At 31.3% G+C, this 20,429-nt stretch overlaps 1 protein-coding gene across 1 annotated transcript in view; it reads right to left on the reverse strand.

Annotated features, from left to right (window-relative positions):
* Positions 1-13,361: 13,361 nt before the first annotated feature.
* Positions 13,362-20,429, reverse strand: part of LOC119608963 (protein CARMIL) — a 44,644-nt gene continuing 37,576 nt past the window's right edge. The window contains exon 2 of the mRNA XM_037963602.1: positions 13,362-14,643. Coding sequence (XP_037819530.1) covers positions 13,676-14,638 — 963 coding nt within the window. The 5' untranslated portion in view covers positions 14,639-14,643 and the 3' untranslated portion in view covers positions 13,362-13,675. The remainder of the gene's footprint in view (positions 14,644-20,429) is intronic.

Raw genomic sequence — 20,429 nt, forward strand, 5'->3', positions numbered from 1 at the left:
TTAGTTAGTTAGTTAGTTAGTTAGTTAGTTAGTTAGTTAGTTAGTTAGTTAGTTAGTTAGTAGTTAGTTAGTTAGTTAGTTAGTTAGTTAGTTAGTTAGTTAGTTAGTTAGTTAGTTAGTTAGTTAGTTAGTTAGTAGTTAGTTAGTTAGTTAGTTAGTTAGTTAGTTAGTTAGTTAGTAGTTATGCAAAAGCATTTTAATTTCTAAAAAGTACCACGTGCTTAAAAAGCCCTTCAGCAATCCTACCACCCAAAGGGTCACCGTTTTAAATGTTCGGTAAATGTAAGAATTAGTACCCTACAACAGCAACAAAGCATTGCAAATAATACATAAAAAATACAAAAAGAAATTACAATAAATGAAACGCAAAATATCACATTACTCTTTCTGACACACAATGTATAGCAACAACAACAATACAACTACTGCACTCAGTCACTGCTATGGCCACAGCATACAATGACAATTTTCAAACAACGAAATTCAAATAAAATCAACGAAAAAATCAGACAAAATATAAAATTCATTCGAGAAAAACACAACAACTAATAATACGAGTAAGAGTGCAAAGGAAGAAATGTAGGGATAACAAACGCACACTTAAACACATTCACACAAACGCTCCTGCAAGCAAACAAAACAAACGAAATGAAAAATGAAACATAATTTAAATAAATTCTACATTAAAATCAGAAAAAAAACGAATAACAAAAATATCATTGTTACATTTAACCAAATATAATTGTAGTTGAAAAGAGACAAACTACCAACAAATGAAAAGGCAATACACTCACCAGCAAAAGGAAACAAAGTGGTAAGTGAAACATGAATACCATTATAAACTCTCCTTAAAAATGAGAAAACACACATTTGGTAACTCTCTCTCTTCCTCTCAGGAGACATTTAAATAAATACTGTTAAAAAAATAACAATGGAAATGAAATTGAAAAGTAGACAACAAAAAAGAATTAAACAAACGAATGTACATATCATATGATATTTGTTGTTTTTGTATGATTTGTGTGTATGAGTGAGTGAGTGTGTTTTGTTTTTTTAGTTTATTTTTTGTGTGCGATTGAGACAAGGTTAACGCCTTAAAGTATTTAATTTGTTAAATATGGGAATGAGATAGCAGCATGTTATAGTTACGTTTTAAGAAAAGGAGGTACATTTATTTATTTGTTTGTATGTTTGTGTTTTTTCTTTAGTATTATATTTATATTTTGTTGTTTTTGTTATTTATGTGTACGTTTGGTTTTTTTTTTCTAATAAGAAAAGTTTGTTTTCTTTTTTTATTTTAGCAGGAGACACAAATAAATAAAATAGAAAGAAATGTAAAATATTTTTTTGAAATTTTAAGGATCTCTCCCCCCATCCTTGTAAATATGCTTCACTCATCTAAATATAATGTGAGTTATGTGGATGTGGGTGATTTTAAGGGTACTTTTTAGGGTGTTGGGATTTTGTGGTGCAAATATTCATACTAAAGTACATATGTATGTACATATGTATCTAAAAATTAATATGTTTAAGACTCAAATTGAACAGTTATTTTCAAAAAATAAGAATTATACTGAAAATATATTAAATTTTCCGAATTTTTAAGTATTTATTTGTGAATTTAAATTTATTCTTTAACCCCATTTGAACAAAACGAATCAATTATGGCCGATTGTACGTAAAAAAATTTCATTTAATCTAAACAGTCCGGGGATCTACCTTCATACATTGAAAACCCAGAAACCGATGCATACTACAATCTTCCTAATCACAACGCTAGCTTCCAGGCAGAAGTCTGTGCCGAAGATAATTAGGTCTATATCTAGCGATAAGATTAAGTCTAAGAACGTGTGGAACTATATGAAAGCTTTACCCGACTACTTTTCCTAAGATAAGTTTTGCATCTTATGAGTACCATTCTACTCGGAAATAATCGGCAACGAAAGTGCGAATGTATCTGGAGCCAAATTCTGGCATTCGAAAACAATCAAAATTTCTAATCAAATTGTTTAAAATTCTATTCTATTCGCTTTTGGATGCCGGAATTTACCCCCTGCGTTCATTACAAAACTGGACGAATAGATCCAGATGAATGAAGGGCATTCAGAGAGGACCTTCTAACTCAGGAACAACTCAAGTGCATATGTATGTATGTATGTAGTTTTCGGAGCTGTCGTTTTGGACTAAAAAATCGGGCATAGGTGCGTTGAACTTATGAAAAGTATGAACCTGTTCCTTTATCGGTTTATTCTCCCGTTAAATTAAATTTAACTTAATGTTTAAGAAAGAGTTTTACAAAACCTGCAGAACATTTATATTAGTTCCACAACTAGTCCTAGAACGTGTGATTGTTCTAAGTTGTCGATAAGACCAATATTTTTAAGTAAAATTTTTCACCGTCGGAACTAGTTTTCGGGCACATTCGTTGTTTACTTTCTTAAATAAACAAGAATGTTTTAAAGCATTTTGTTTATTTCCTTGAAAATATATCTTTTTTAATATTTTGCTTTCAACTGATTTCAAGAAGTTATTTCAGATACATATACTATATACGTTCTTTTCGTTCTTAGAAAACTCTTTCAAAGTATTTCGAAACAGGTTTTCGAAATATAGTGTCTTTAAGTTGGAAAATCCCCCTTTTTACCCAAATTTGAGACCTTAGAACTGCGCGAACATACCAGTATTTATAAATTTTGTTATGTCGTCTGAAAGTTCAATCTGTCGACTTTAAAATAAACGGTTAAATTCGATAATATAGCTTTCCTTTGTCGAGATATCTTAACCTAAAGCAACAACAATAAATTGATAAAAACTGAGTTTTTACGCATTCAACGGACAATATCTCAACAAATACAAGAGATTTTTAAACCGATAAAAAAGTATTTTTATGGTACATTTTATGACAAATTATCACACATAAGTTTATCATAAAATAAAGGCAAAATATAGTTGAAACTACAGTTATTGTCAAATTATGCCTGTGACAAGTTTAAGGTTAAGATATCTTGAAGAAGTATAAAGATATAACAGAGTTTAAAACTACATTTTAAAGTCGACAGATTGAACTTTTAGATATCATAACAGAGTTTATAAATAAAGATGTCTTAGCGCTATTATAACTTCTCAAATAGAACCAAAAACGATTTTTGTTGAATACTTAAAAACCTGATGTGGAGGAGAAATTTCGAGGCCAGATTGGGATTTCAATCCTTTAGAAGAGTATTTTTTGGTTTCTGGGTTGGTTTGTGTTATTTAAAATATGCTATTTATTCAAAAAATTTCTTTAAAATAGAAAATTTATGTAAAAATGTTCATTTAAACTTTAAATTTAACAACAATTACATACACAGGCCGACAAAATTTAAACAAAGTCAACAGCCTGAGACCAAGTTATACTTTTCATAAGGCTTGAGCCGTGTTGAATCCGAATCAGACCAAAGATTTTTTCCATCTCATCTGGGATTTCAGATATCGTTTCCTGAAGTTTGAAAAAACGCCATTTTTGAGACTTTATAAGAGCGCCAAGACAAATTTATTTATAAAATGTTTTACTCCATTTGAAAGTTCATACTGTCAAATTTAATATAAAGGCTTAACATATTTCTTCTTTAAGATATCTTTACCTGAGGCTTGGTTTCCAGATATCACGAAACCCAGATATGATGAATTTCTTTTAAAACTGAAAATTTAACAACAAATATGTACGTACACAGGCCGACAAAATTTAATAATAGTCGAAACCCGGAGACCAAGTTATGCTTTTCTAAAGGCTAGAGCCGCATTGAATCAGACCAAAGATTTTCTCCATTACATCTGGAATTTTTAAGACAAATTTATTTATAAAAAGTTGTACGCCATCTGAAAGTCCATTCAGTCAACTTTAAAATAGAGGTCTATCATATCACATACATATGTATGTACATACATATCTTCTCTGAGATATCTTTAGCTAAAGCTTGGTATACAGATATCTCGAATCCCAGATGTGATGGATTCGAATTCATCTGAGCTCAATCTTTGAAAAAAGTATACTTTGATCTCTGGGTTCAAACTTTGCAATATCATTTTAAGAAAAATGTCCATACAAAAAATTTTCTTTAAATTATAAAATTTGGCCAAAATTTTCTTCAAAATAGAAAATTTATTAAAAAAATTTCTTTAAAATAGGAAAATTATAAAGAATTATCTAAATATGTTCTTTAAAATACACAAAACATTGAAAAAAAGATTTCTGCAAGAGGTTTTATATGGCGGTGTGGGTAAATATGGGCCTATACTCATACACTTAGATAGAGGAGTTTATGTCTCCATTATTTAGGCGGAAATTTATCGTGTTATTAGTGTTTATAAGTGATTTTTTATTTTCAAGTCAGGGGAGCTTGTATGGGGGCTAGGGTTTCTTTTAGTTTTGCCGATTTTTTGTTGAGCTTAAAATCTCTATTTCGGAGGTACGACTGTATGGGGGCTAGACGAAATAATGGACCGATTTTAACCATTTTCAATAGGCTTCGTCCTTGGGATAAATTTCAACAAATTATCTGGAAAATTGGAACCTATTTCGTGCGGACAAGGTTTACATGGATACACAGAAAGACGGACAGATAGACAGACAGAAAGACAGACAGACAGAATGACAGACAGACAGACGGACGGACATAGCTAAATCGACTCAGAAAGAAGTCCATAGCCCATAGATATACTTTAAGGTGTGTGTAGAACCCCACTACGGCAGTGTAAGGTATAAAATGATCTATTAAACAATTTGCTAAAAAATAGAAATTTATTTAAAAGTTTCCTATTAGATTTTTTCAAATTCATTATTTTCAAAAACGGAAAATAACCATTATTTTGAATAATTTGCTAATTTAGTATATTTTTTCTTAATTTTAAAACCTAAACTATTTTTAAACAAAAATAAACGCCATTTTCTTTACAAAATTCTTATTTAAATATCAACAAAAAGAACATAAATTTCGTTTATATAAAACGCAAAAATAAACAAAATGACATTTTTTGCAATAAAAATACTCAAAACGAAGAACAACAACATTTAGCAGCAGCAGCAATGAAATTTAATTTTATTGAATTATTGACAATGTCGATTTTCATATGCTGTTATTAAAACACACACACACACACAACATAGAAACAACAAATTTGGCACACTTAAACACTAACAAATAATCAAAAATTAAAGAAAACAAACTGGTAATGAAACATTTGTTATAAACCACGCCTATTTTAAACAAGTGATGGAACATATTGGTATAGAAACAATTCTCTTAACTACTCTCTTAAATAAATAAAGGTTTAAGTCTAGACTATTAAATTCTAGCACCTTAAACTATGCTATAGTTTTGTAGTTAATTAATAACAAAATCATAACAGTTTAATTTAAATTCAGCATTAAATGCTTTAGTTTAAAAGAATTAATTTTTCTCTTTTTAAATTCATTTACACTTTAATGAGTTTTGTTTAGTCATTCCTTTTCTTTTAATTAATTACTGTTTTTCCTTTCCCTTTTCCGCTGCTTGATTTTAAATATTTATACAACATTTATGATTGATTACATACTATTTCATTCTTTTTATAAAAAACACTCTCCTTAACTGAAATTATTACATTATTGTAAGTTTTTCAACCCTTTTCCTTTTTACTTTATTATTCTTTTGTTTTCTTTCCCATTGTCGTTGTTGTTGTTCTTCATAATCTCCTCTTTTTTTACATTAAAGCCAATTTTTCCTTTAACTTCCCTAAAATATTGATTTTTTCCTTTGTATCCGTTATTTTTTTATTTTTGTCTTAACACGTCTTCATTTGCGTCTTGTCTATCTATTGTCTGTGTTATTTTAATAGTAAAAACAACTGCAACAACATTATGAAGAAAAGGAAATCAGTTTTGTTTTAGAAATTTTTGCTGCCATCTTTTCGTACTCATCACTCCCTTGGCATGTGTCAACAATAATTTGTTTGGCTGTTGTTGTTGTGGTGTCGCTGCTAGGAGCAGCATGTTTTGTGTGTTAATTTTCCTTTAATACAATTTAAAGTTTGTGTTTTAGACTATTTTATGATAAGAAACTTAAATTTAGGGAAATTATCGATTTTTGGGTATTAAAATACTTTCTTAATTTAAAAATTTAAATTATTTAACATAGATGCATTTAAAAGATGGCGAATAATGTTCGAACTAGGGCTATATGTAGGTAGTGAGAAAGAGGATAGCGGAAGTGGTATTTTTGGACATTTAATTTATCATCTCTTTCAGAGCCAGGCACATAAAATTCAGTACTTTAGTACTTTTTGATATCGAAAAATACTGCGGTACCCCTGCGACATTATCAGTATTTTTACTAATTAATAAACTTTTGATAAGCAGTCCACATAGTTGTCAATATTCCAGTCTGTAGTCTAGTCTATAGACTAGTCTCTAGTCTATTCTATGGTCAAATATTTGGTCAATAGTCTAGCTAATAATCTAGTCTATAATCTAGTCTATAGTCTAGTATATAGTCTAGTCTATAGTCTAGTCTATAGTCTAGTCTATAGTCTAGTCTATAGTCTAGTCTATAGTCTAGTCTATAGTCTAGTCTATAGTCTAGTCTATAGTCTAGTCTATAGTCTAGTCTATAGTCTAGTCTATAGTCTAGTCTATAGTCTAGTCTATAGTCTAGTCTATAGTCTAGTCTATAGTCTAGTCTATAGTCTAGTCTATAGTCTAGTCTATAGTCTAGTCTATAGTCTAGTCTATAGTCTAGTCTATAGTCTAGTCTATAGTCTAGATAGTCTAGTCTATAGTCTAGTCTATAGTCTAGTCTATAGTCTAGTCTATAGTCTAGTCTATAGTCTAGTCTATAGTCTAGTCTATAGTCTAGTCTATAGTCTAGTCTATAGTCTAGTCTATAGTCTAGTCTATAGTCTAGTCTATAGTCTAGTCTATAGTCTAGTCTATAGTCTAGTCTATAGTCTAGTCTATAGTCTAGTCTATAGTCTAGTCTATAGTCTAGTCTATAGTCTAGTCTATAGTCTAGTCTATAGTCTAGTCTATAGTCTAGTCTATAGTCTAGTCTATAGTCTAGTCTATAGTCTAGTCTATAGTCTAGTCTATAGTCTAGTCTATAGTCTAGTCTATAGTCTAGTCTATAGTCTAGTCTATAGTCTAGTCTATAGTCTAGTCTATAGTCTAGTCTATAGTCTAGTCTATAGTCTAGTCTATAGTCTAGTCTATAGTCTAGTCTATAGTCTAGTCTATAGTCTAGTCTATAGTCTAGTCTCTAGAGTCTATAGTCTAGTCTATAGTCTAGTCTATAGTCTAGTCTATAGTCTAGTCTATAGTCTAGTCTATAGTCTAGTCTATAGTCTAGTCTATAGTCTAGTCTATAGTCTAGTCTAGTCTAGTCTATAGTCTAGTCTATAGTCTAGTCTATAGTCTAGTCTATAGTCTAGTCTATAGTCTAGTCTATAGTCTAGTCTATAGTCTAGTCTATAGTCTAGTCTATAGTCTAGTCTATAGTCTAGTCTATAGTCTAGTCTATAGTCTAGTCTATAGTCTAGTCTATAGTCTAGTCTATAGTCTAGTCTATAGTCTAGTCTATAGTCTAGTCTATAGTCTAGTCTATAGTCTAGTCTATAGTCTAGTCTATAGTCTAGTCTATAGTCTAGTCTATAGTCTAGTATATAGTCTAGTCTATAGTCTAGTCTATGGTCTAGTCTATAGTCTAGTCTATCTATAGTCTAGTATAGTCTATAGTCTAGTCTATAGTCTAGTCTATAGTCTAGTCTATAGTCTAGTCTATAGTCTAGTCTATAGTCTAGTCTATAGTCTAGTCTATAGTCTAGTCTATAGTCTAGTCTATAGTCTAGTCTATAGTCTAGTCTATAGTCTAGTCTATAGTCTAGTCTATAGTCTAGTCTATAGTCTATAGTATAGTCTATAGTCTAGTCTATAGTATAATCAATAGTCTAGTCTATAGTCTAGTCTATAGTCTAGTCTATAGTCTAGTCTATAGTCTAGTCTGTGGTCTAGTCTATAGTCTAGTCTATAGTCTAGTCTATAGTCTAGTCTATAGTCTAGTCTATAGTCTAGTCTATAGTCTAGTCTATAGTCTAGTCTATAGTCTAGTCTATAGTCTAGTCTATAGTCTAGTCTATAGTCTAGTCTATAGTCTAGTCTATAGTCCAGTCTATAGTCTAGTCTATAGTCTAGTCTATAGTCTAGTCTATAGTTAGTATAGTTAGTATATAGTCTAGTCTATAGTCTAGTCTATAGTCTAGTCTATAGTCTAGTCTATAGTCTAGTCTATAGTCTAGTCTATAGTCTAGTCTATAGTATAGTCTATAGTCTAGTCTATAGTCTAGTCTAGTCTATAGTCTAGTCTATAGTCTAGTCTATAGTCTAGTCTATAGTCTAGTCTATAGTCTAGTCTATAGTCTAGTCTATAGTCTAGTCTATAGTCTAGTCTATAGTCTAGTCTATAGTCTAGTCTATAGTCTAGTCTATAGTCTAGTCTAAGTCTAGTCTATAGTCTAGTCTATAGTCTAGTCTATAGTCTAGTCTATAGTCTAGTCTACAGTCTAGTCTATAGTCTAGTCTATAGTCTAGTCTATAGTCTAGTCTATAGTCTAGTCTATAGTCTAGTCTATAGTCTAGTCTATAGTCTAGTCTATAGTCTAGTCTATAGTAGTCTATAGTCTAGTCTATAGTCTAGTCTATAGTCTAGTCTATAGTCTAGTCTATAGTCTAGTCTATAGTCTAGTCTATAGTCTAGTCTATAGTCAAGTCTATAGTCTAGTCTATAGTCAAGTATATAGTCTAGTCTATAGTCTAGTCTATAGTCTAGTCTATAGTCTAGTCTATAGTCTAGTCTATAGTCTAGTCTATAGTCTAGTCTGTAGTCTAGTCTATATCTAGTCTGCAGTCGAGTCTATAGTCTAGTCTATAGTCTAGTCTATAGTCTAGTCTATAGTCTAGTCTATAGTCTAGTCTGTAGTGTAGTCTATAGTCTAGTCTATAGTCTAGTCTATAGTGTAGTCTATAGTCTAGTCTATAGTCTAGTCTATAGTCTAGTCTATAGTCTAGTCTATAGTCTAGTCTATAGTCTAGTCCATAGTCTAGTCTATAGTCTAGTCTATAGTCTAGTCTATAGTCTAGTCTATAGTATAGTCTATAGTCTAGTCTATAGTCTAGTCTATAGTCTAGTCTAGTCTAGTCTATAGTCTAGTCTATAGTCTAGTCTATAGTCTAGTCTATAGTCTAGTCTATAGTCTAGTCTATAGTCTAGTCTATAGTCTAGTCTATAGTCTAGTCTATAGTCTAGTCTATAGTCTAGTCTATAGTCTAGTCTATAGTCTAGTCTATAGTCAAGTCTATAGTCTAGTCTATAGTCTAGTCTATAGTCTAGTCTATAGTCTAGTCTGTGGTCTAGTCTATAGTCTAGTCTATAGTCTAGTCTATAGTCTAGTCTATAGTCTAGTCTATAGTCTAGTCTATAGTCTAGTCTATAGTCTAGTCTATAGTCTAGTCTATAGTCTAGTCTATAGTCTAGTCTATAGTCTAGTCTATAGTCTAGTCTATAGTCTAGTCTATAGTCTAGTCTATAGTCTAGTCTATAGTCTAGTCTATAGTCTAGTCTATAGTCTAGTCTATAGTCTAGTATAGTCTAGTCTATAGTCTAGTCTATAGTCTAGTCTATAGTCTAGTCTATAGTCTAGTCTATAGTCTAGTCTATAGTCTAGTCTATAGTCTAGTCTATAGTCTAGTCTATAGTCTAGTCTATAGTCTAGTCTATAGTATAGTCTATAGTCTAGTCTATAGTCTAGTCTATAGTCTTGTCTATAGTCTAGTCTACAGTCTAGTCTATAGTCTAGTCTATAGTCTAGTCTATAGTCTAGTCTATAGTCTAGTCTATAGTCTAGTCTATAGTCTAGTCTATAGTCTAGTCTATAGTCTAGTCTATAGTCTAGTCTATAGTCTAGTCTATAGTCTAGTCTATAGTCTAGTCTATAGTCTAGTCTATAGTCTAGTCTATAGTCTAGTCTATAGTCTAGTCTATAGTCTAGTCTATAGTCTAGTCTATAGTCTAGTCTATAGTCTAGTCTATAGTCTAGTCTATAGTCTAGTCTATAGTCTAGTCTATAGTCTAGTATATAGTCTAGTCTATAGTCTAGTCTATAGTCTAGTCTATAGTCTAGTCTATAGTCTAGTCTATAGTCTAGTCTATAGTCTAGTCTATAGTCTAAGTCTAGTCTATAGTCTAGTCTATAGTCTAGTCTATAGTCTAGTCTATAGTCTATCGTCATGATCTAGTCTATAGTCTAGTCTATAGTCTAGTCTATAGTCTAGTCTAGCTAGTCTAGTCTATAGTCTAGTCTATATGTCTAGTCTATAGTCTAGTCTGTAGTCTAGTCTATAATCTAGTCTGTGTCGGGTCTATAGCTAGTCTATAGTCTAGTCTATAAGTCTAGTCTATATAGTCTATTTTCTAGTCTATTGTCTAGTCTATAGTCTAGTCTATAGTCTAGTCTATAGTTTAGTAAATGCCTAGTTTATTTTTCTAGTCTGTTGTCTATTGTCTAGTCTATAGTCTATTGTCTAGTTAATAGTTTGGTCTATAGTCTAGTCTAATCTAGTCTATAAGTCTAGTCTATAGTCTAGTCTATAGTCTAGTCTATAGTCTAGTCTATAGTCTAGTCTATAGTCTAGTCTATAGTCTAGTCTATAGTCTAGTCTATAGTCTAGTCTATAGTCTAGTCTATAGTCTAGTCTATAGTCTAGTCTATAGTCTAGTCTATAGTCTAGTCTATAGTCTAGTCTATAGTCTAGTCCTATAGTCTAGTCTATAGTCTAGTCTATAGTCTAGTCTATAGTCTAGTCTATAGTCTAGTCTATAGTCTAGTCTATAGTCTAGTCTATAGTCTAGTCTATAGTCTAGTCCTAGTCTAGTCTATAGTCTAGTCTATAGTCTAGTCTATAGTCTAGTCTATAGTCTAGTCTATAGTCTAGTCTATAGTCTAGTCTATAGTCTAGTCTATAGTCTAGTCTATAGTCTAGTCTATAGTCTAGTCTATAGTCTAGTCTATAGTCTAGTCTATAGGTCTAGTCTATAGTCTAGTCTATAGTCTAGTCTAGTTCTAGTCTATAGTCTAGTCTATAGTCTAGTCTATAGTCTAGTCTATAGTCTAGTCTATAGTCTAGTCTATAGTCTAGTCTATAGGTCTAAGTCTATAGTCTAGTCTATAGTCCTAGTCTATAGTCTAGTCTATAGCTAGTCTATAGTCTAGTCTATAGGTCTAGTCCTATGTCTAGTCTATAGTCAGTCTTAGTCTAGTCTACAGTCTTAGTCTAGTCTATAGTCTAGTCTATAGTCTAGTCTATAGTCTAGTCTATAGTTAGTCTATAGTCTAGTCTGTAGTCTAGTCTATAGTCTAGTCTATAATCTAGTCTATAGTCTAGTCTATAGTCTAGTCTATAGTCTAGTCTATAGTCTAGTCTATAGTCTAGTCTATAGTCTAGTCTATAGTCTAGTCTATAGTCTAGTCTATAGTCTAGTCTATAGTCTAGTCTATAGTCTAGTCTATAGTCTAGTCTATAGTCTAGTCTTTAGTCTAGTCTATAGTCTAGTCTATAGTCTAGTCTATAGTCTAGTCTATAGTCTAGTCTATAGTCTAGTCTATAGTCTAGTCTATAGTCTAGTCTATAGTCTAGTCTGTAGTCTAGTCTATAGTCTAGTCTGTAGTCGAGTCTATAGTCTAGTCTATAGTCTAGTCTATAGTCTAGTCTGTAGTCTAGTCTATAGTCTAGTCTATAGTCTAGTGTATTTTCTAGTCTATTGTCTAGTCTATAGTCTAGTCTATAGTTTAGTAAATTGCCTAGTTATTTTCTAGTCTGTTGTCTATTGTCTAGTCTATAGTCTATTGTCTAGTTAATAGTTTGGTCTATTGTCTAGTCTATAGTTTAGTCTATAGACTTTCATATAGTCTATAGTTTGGTGTATACTCTAGTTTATCGCCTAATCTATGGTCTATTACTACAGCAATTACATGCTAAGGAACAAATGCGAAATGTTCCATATATCTATCTGGAAGAGGTTGCTCCACGGATCTCCACAGGGAGGAGTTTTTTGCATAACTTTGGATAACCACGATTGATAGACCCCTATGGACCATAATTGAGAAAGGACTTTGATCAAAATTATTTGTATAGACGTCCTAAATGCTGCCTTACAATGGACTTAAAAAAATGGCGAAGACTGAAGGCTGTATTTTCACAAGAACTCTAAAAATTGCTAGGTATATGGATCCCTGTTTTCTGGGTAAGGATATCCATAGAGTTAAGTGCTTCGGTGTAATCTTTGGCCGAAAATTAACATGTAGAAATTTTTATAATAAAATATTGGCCAGATTCGGAACGAAGCCCTTAAAGTAAATATTTATGGGGAAAATTTGTATAATCTAAATCCAAATACTGCGATCGGCCCTTCGTTTAGATATTCAGATATATTTTCAAACATTCTGCTCAACTTTGCACTTTTGTTAAATTAATTCAAAATGATTTTAAAATATAACATACACAAATATTAATTAGCCCACTGTAATCCCATTAAAATTATCCGTACCAATTTCGATAATTCTTACAAATTTTATTCCGATTCCGATATTCCGATCATATATACATTTTTGACGATTTGAGAAATAATTTTAAAGCTGAGGTGACAAATTTTAGAAATCTTCCACTGGCCCTCATTCAACTTACCAACTGTAAATCATATCTCAGCTCCGACTATTTTGCAATATGTATCTCCAATAATAATTCACAATAATAATTTGTTATTGTTGCGTAAAGAAAATGTACGTAAACTACGAAATTACAGAATAACTTTCTGCGTTGATTTAGCTTTATCGGTCTGTCCGTTCATGTTAAACTTATAAACAAACTATAGGTCGCATTTAGGGTTTCATCTAAAACCAGTCTAATTGCCATAGAATTCGAATTAACATCAATTTTGTAATAAAATTCAATACCAAGAAGTGAGAATCGATCCATAATTGCTTACCTTTTTATAGCAGGTGTAGGGTATCATATAAATTTTCTTACTGAAGTATGTTATAGTGACCTTATTATGTAAACAATGTAAACGTTGTAATTAATAATGTAATGTAAATAAATTAATAACTCTACCCAACACTACAGAAGTTGGCATAAGTCTTAACTACATAACGCCGTAAGATGTTATTAAATATTCAAACCTTTTAGTTAAGGCTACAACCAAATATATGGCAATACATTCTTAGCGTAGATACAAACCGAAAACTTTAAGTTGGCAACATGAATGTGTAAATAAATCGTTAAATTTAGTTCGTTTTTAAAATTTTTTATTAACAAATTTTTAATTTTTTAAAAAATAAAATCCATATAAAACAAAAATATCTTCGTACAATTTATAAACAAGCAGATAAATCGTATTTGTAAAATAAATGTTGCTCATTATTATTTACATACTGTCATAACTAACTATTTTTATGTACATTTGTATAAAATTATTGTAGAGATGTATAAAGTAATAGTTTTTTTTACAAATAAGTCAATAGTTTACAAACAAAAATATTATATATATTTAACAATTATTAGGTTGTATGTATGTATGTATGTGTTCAATTAGCTTAAGTTTGTTAGTATTTATTAAAATCTATAAACAAATCTGTGAAATGGTGGAGTACCCAAAGCACCATGACCAAAATGTAAAGGATCTGGCTGAGGTGCTCCCGTACGTGTGCGAGCCTCATTAATTTCTTGAGAATGTTGTTGGCCACTAACGTAGCCCAAGGAACCAGAACCCAAATAAACATTACCATTAGCAAGGCGAATAAAACCCAAACCACCAGAACCCAATGCTACAGCATCACCGGAAGCGCTTTGAGCAGATGAACGCTGTTGTCCTAATAGAGAAGCACCAGATCTAGTTCCGATTTGTATACCACCAACAGGTCCAGGAGTGGCACCTGTACCGGAGGCTCCTATATGAGCACGGAAGGTATCAATGAATGGTGAGCTCAAGAAGGGATGATTATTTTGTTCAAGGTCATTATCGATAATTTCAATAACAGCATACTGTTTACCGAAGGGCACACGCAAAGGTTGACTTGGTGGAGGAGCTGGTTTATGAACAGTTGGATTTAGACCGGTACCCACGGTAGAGCGTGATGAAAAGCCAAATCCATTAGTTGTAGAACGCACAGCAGGAGCTGATGGTGTAGACGTAGCTGGACGTGGTGGTGATTGTAGACCAGGCGTTTGATATTGTTGTGCTATTTTAGTTACAGCTGTACCGGGTGAGGGTAAATAAGTGCTTGGCACTATTTTCGTTGTCGTAGTAGCTGGATGAGTTTGCAATAATGTTCGTGTTTGTACGATTGGACCCTTGTTGGCACGTGGTGTGGGTAGAGCTGGTATAGAGGGAACTGGTGGTAAGGGTTGTGTTGTCGGTATTGGACCAAAACTATGACCATGTCCTAGATTTGTGGGATGTGATACCAAACCTAATGATATTGTAGGTTTATCATAGTGATAACCGTCAATACTACCAGCAGCCGCAATAGTAATGGAAAATGTTAGAAGTGTCGCTAGGGAGAGCAGTTTCAACATTTTGTCTGAAAATAAAAAAGGAAAAAGAGAAAATTGGTTTAAAAACAAGTTAGAGTTCTATATTCGGCTATGCCGAATCTTAAATACCCTCCACCAGCAAGCTACTTTTTATTAAAACCCATTTAACTATCTAATCTTTAGATAACTTAGCAAAATTTGCATACTAATTTTAATTAGGTCCAGAAAAATTTACATTAATAGGCCAGTTCGAAAACTTTTTAATAGGATGATTTATCTATACACAGTGCATATTCATTTTAAACTTTATCCGGATATAATCATTTAATAACGAATTAAGTGGTATTAAGTGATTTTCTAAAGCAAACCTTATATGATAAGTAGGACAACTTATGGACCGATCCGGTAAAAATTCCGTAGAATGATTTATATATACAAAATACACATTTATGTCCAATTTTATCGCGATAACTTTATTTGTCAATTTGCATTTGAGTAATTTTCGGAAATGGTCTTTATATGGGAGTTGTGACCAATTATCGACCGATCCGGGAAAGAAGTGGTAGAATGATTTACCAATTTTATCCTTATAGCTTTAGAATTTAATGAAAGATATGCGTTTAAGTGATTTTCGGAAGTGGACCTTATATGGCAGCTATGACCAATTATAAGCCTATCCGGAAAAAATTTTGTAGTGTGACTCATATAAAGACAAAACATATTTGTGGCGAATTTTATCAAGATAGCTTTATTTGACAATGAAATATGTGCTTTTAAGTGATTTTCGGAAGTGGGCCTTATATGGGAGCTATGGCCAATAATGGACCGATCCGTAAAAAATTTTGTAGAATGATTTATATCTATACAAAACATATTCAACTCGAATTTTATGCCGATAGCTTTATAATTCAATGAAATATATGCGTTTAAGTGATTTTCGGAAGTGGACCTTATATGGGAGTGATTTATATTTAGACTAAACATATTTGTGTCGAATTTTATCAAGATAGCTTTGTTTGACAATGAAATATGTGTTTTTAAATGATTTTCGGAAGTGGGCCTTATATGGGAGCTATGACCAATAATGGACCGATCCGTAAAAAATTTTGTAGAATGATTTATATCTATACAAAACATATTCAACTCGAATTTTATGCCGATAGCTTTATAATTCAATGAAATATATGCGTTTAAGTGATTTTCGGAAGTGGACATTATATGGGAGCTATGACCAATTGTGGACCGACTGAGATCTGCGTTGATAGTATGATTTCTATTCATATTGTATTTGCATGTACAAAATTTTGTGTTGATACCGATATATTTGAGGGAGTTATTAATGATAAACTAATTTCCGGCAGTATATACCTTTGTATGGGGGCTATGGGAAATATTGGATCGATTGCAAAGATTTTGAATATAATTGATCACTTCCTTGAAAAATTATCTGTGAAAAAATTCATCGAAATATCTTTGGTAGTTTCTGAGAAAACTTCAAAAGAATTAGGAAAAAAACGTAATTTTTTTCGAGGTAGTCTAAAATTTTTACTCATAACTTTTTACGTGGTGAACCGATTTTGCTGATTTTCAACACCAAATTGTTTAGGATAATAATAAATATTATGGGTGAATTTGGTTGATTTCCTTTGCTTAGTTTTAAGGTGAGCGTGTTTTACACAGACAGACAGACGGACATAGCTAAATCGACTCAGAATTTCATGAGGACCCAGAATATATATACTGTGTTGGGTCTTAGACGAATAGTCTAGTCTATAGTCTAGTCTATAGTCTAGTCTATAGTCTAGTCTATAGTCTAGTCTATAGTCTAGTCTATAGTCTAGTCTATAGTCTAGTCTATAGTCTAGTCTATAGTCTAGTCTAGTCCTATAGTCTAGTCTATAGTCTAGTCTATAGTCTAGTCTATAGTCTAGTCTATAGTCTAGTCTATAGTCTAGTCTATAGTCTAGTCTATAGTCTAGTCTATAGTCTAGTCTATAGTCTAGTCTAGTCTAGTCTATAGTCTAGTCTATAGTCTAGTCTATAGTCTAGTCTAGTCTATAGTCTAGTCTAGTCTATAGTCTAGTCTAGTCTAGTCTATAGTCTAGTCTATAGTCTAGTCTATAGTCTAGTCTATAGTCTAGTCTATAGTCTAGTCTATAGTCTAGTCTATAGTCTAGTCTATAGTCTAGTCTATAGTCTAGTCTATAGTCTAGTCTATAGTCTAGTCTATAGTAGTCTATAGTCTAGTCTATAGTCTAGTCTATAGTCTAGTCTATAGTCTAGTCTATAGTCTAGTCTATAGTCTAGTCTATAGTCTAGTCCTATAGTCTAGTCTATAGTCTAGTCTATAGTCTAGTCTATAGTCCTAGTCTAGTCTAAGTCTATAGTCTAGTCTATAGTCTAGTCTATAGTTAGTCTATAGTCTAGTCTATAGTCTAGTCTTATAGTCTAGTCTATAGTCTGTCTATAGTCTAGTCTATAGTCTAGTCTATAGTCTAGTCTATAGTCTAGTCTATAGTCTAGTCTTAGTCTAGTCTATAGTCTAGTCTATAGTCTAGTCTATAGTCTATGTCTATAGTCTAGTCTATAGTCTAGTCTATAGTCTAGTCTATAGTCTAGTCTATAGTCTAGTCTATAGTCTAGTCTATAGTCTAGTCTATAGTCAGTCTATAGTCTAGTCTATAGTCTAGTCTATAGTCTAGTCTATTAGTCTAGTCTATAGTCTAGTCTATAGTCTGTCTATAGTCTAGTCTATAGTCTAGTCTATAGTCTAGTCTATAGTCTAGTCTATAGTCTAGTCTATAGTCTAGTCTATAGTCCTAGTCTATAGTCTTAGTCTATAGTCTAGTCTAGTCTATAGTCTAGTCTATTCTAGTCTATAGGTCTAGTTATAGTCTAGTCTATAGTCTAGTAGAAGTCCTAGTCTATAGTCCCTCGTCTATAGTTCTAGTCTATAGTCTAGTCTATAGTCTAGTCTATAGTCTAGTCTATAGTCTAGTCTATAGTTCTAGTCTATAGTCTAGTCTATAGTCTAGTATATAGTCTAGTCTATAGTCTAGTCTATAGTCTAGTCTATAGCTCCTAGTCTATAGTCTAGTCTATAGTCTAGTCTCTAGTTAGTCTTAGTCTAGTCTAGTCTATAGTCTAGCTTATAGTCTAGTCTATAGTCTATAGTCTAGTATAGTCTAGTCTATAGTCTAGTCTATAGTCTAGTCTATAGTCTAGTCTATAGTCTAGTCTATAGTCTAGTCTATAGTCTAGTCTATAGTCTAGTCTATAGTCCTAGTCTATAGTCTAGTCTATAGTCTAGTCTATAGTCTAGTCTATAGTCTGTCTATAGTCTCGTCTATAGTCTAGTCTTAGCTGTCTATAGTCCAGTCTATAGGTCTAGTCTATAGTCTAGTCTAGTCTATAGTCTAGCCTATAGTCTAGTAGTCTAGTCTATAGTCTAGTCTATAGTCTAGTCTATAGTCTAGTCTATAGTCTAGTCTATAGTCTAGTCTATAGTCTAGTCTATAGTCTAGTCTATAGTCTAGTCTATAGTCTAGTCTATAGTCTAGTCTATAGTCTAGTCTATAGTCTAGTCTATAGTCTAGTCTATAGTCTAGTCTATAGTCTAGTCTATAGTCTAGTCTATAGACTAGTCTATAGTCTAGTCTATAGTCTAGTCTATAGTCTAGTCTATAGTCTAGTCTATAGTCTAGTCTATAGTCTAGTCTATAGTCTAGTCTATAGTCTAGTCTATAGTCTAGTCTATAGTCTAGTCTATAGTCTAGTCTATAGTCTAGTCTATAGTCTAGTCTATAGTCTAGTCTATAGTCTAGTCTATAGTCTAGTCTATAGTCTAGTCTATAGTCTAGTCTTTAGTCTAGTCTATAGTCTAGTCTATAGTCTTTAGTCCAGTCTATAGTCTTGTATATAGTTTAGTCTATAGTCTAGTATTTAGTCCAGTCTATAGTCTTGTATATAGTTTAGTCTATAGTCTAGTTTATTGTCTAGTCTATAAAAGGTTACATGATACTTTTTCTTTCTTGGAATACATCTTTTCGTTCTTTGATATGGTACTTTTGTAATTTTCTTTAATATTAAACCTAGAAACATAAAAATTAAGAAACAGGGCCTTGGGAGTATCATAATATAGAAAGAGAGCTTTTTGGTACTTTTTGTTTCTTTTAAATGCTACTTTATGAATTTTGAATAGAAACATACAATTTTACATACAAGTCTTAAGTGACTAAGAATCTATAGGAAGTGGTTCTTTGGTACTTTTTCATGCTATAAATAGTACGTTTTGATCTTTTATAATATTCAAATGGTACATTGAAAAAATGTAACAACTGACATTTCTTTAAGGTGATCTTATGGTACTTCTTCTGTACGAGTTATACATATCTTATGTATTTTTTTATCGCGATGATCAAGCAACAAGTCACCTATTAATATGTATGTATAAATCATTCAGGTATACAGAAGCTCTATTTTTTATTATTTACTATTACTTTATTAAGTTTTTTGTTCGTCTGTGTTTTTCTTAAAAGTAGGTGTTTCAAATTTTATGTTTTTGTCTACCTTATGTCTATATTGAAGGTCTTTAAAAATGTTTGCAAAATTGCAGTATAATATCTCAATATTATTAGTAACAAAATGTTGCACTTCAGTCAAAACTTCCAAATAAGTAACTCATCAAATAAAGTTTATATTTTTGTAATTTCATCCGTTTTCGTTTTTTTCTCAACTAAAACCAATCATTTTAAATTAACCCAAAAACCAAAAAACTATGCATAATTTACAAAAAAAAAAACATAAATTAAATATTTAAGAAATAGACAAAAAATACATAAAGCAGCCACAACAAATTAATACAATGACCAAAAGTCAAAAAACCAAAAAATGAAAAAAATATAAAATCAATAACTATAATTTTTGAAAAACATTCGTTCATTCACTGAACACAGTGGGGTGGTCGTTATTTATGCTACTTTTTATTAATGTTAATTTTTTGAATACAGATTTTTGCAAATATTTGCTACGGTTTAACTTTATAAATTATAAACAAAATTGACAAATAGAGAACAAAATCGAGAAAAAAAAACTAAATAATAAATAAACAATGAAACAAAACACGCCTACAAAATAAATAAACTAAAGAACAAACAAAAAAAAAAACATTTTATTTATAGTTGTATAAACAATTAAGTCAAGTTCATTGAGTTGAGCTTTAAACAAATATAAAAAACAATACAAGAAAGAAAAAACATAAATAACATTACAATAAATAAATATATATAACAAACAAACATTTGTTGTAGTCATGCTTTTTGAAAAAGTCATAAAATGTTTATTTTGCAATTCACACAACATTAAGAAAATCCGTTTAATAAATTACTAAAAAATGTCATTAAATTTATTAAAAAAAACTGTAACTTAGCATAAACATACATACGTACAATTCTTTATGGTTGCTATTAATGAAATATTTATTTTTAATTAATTTATATTGGTCGTTAATACCATTAACAAAAGTTGTATTAAATAATATTAGGGTTTTATAATTGGAATTCCCGGGGAAATCATTTCTTTGTGTGATCTATATTTTACAACTAACTAACTAACTAACTAACTAACTAACTACTAACTAACTAACTAACTAACTAACTACTAACTAACTAACTAACTAACTAACTAACTAACTAACTAACTAACTAACTAACTAACTAACTACTAACTAACTAACTAACTAACTAACTAACTAACTAACTAACTACTAACTAACTAACTAACTAACTAACTAACTAACTAACTAACTAACTAACTAACTAACTAACTAACTACT

The sequence above is a fragment of the Lucilia sericata genome, unplaced genomic scaffold, assembly GCF_015586225.1.
Source record: "Lucilia sericata isolate MDLA Ls3-8-SP2 unplaced genomic scaffold, ASM1558622v1 Contig000903F_arrow, whole genome shotgun sequence".
In the NCBI taxonomy this organism is placed as follows: Eukaryota; Metazoa; Arthropoda; class Insecta; order Diptera; family Calliphoridae; genus Lucilia; species Lucilia sericata.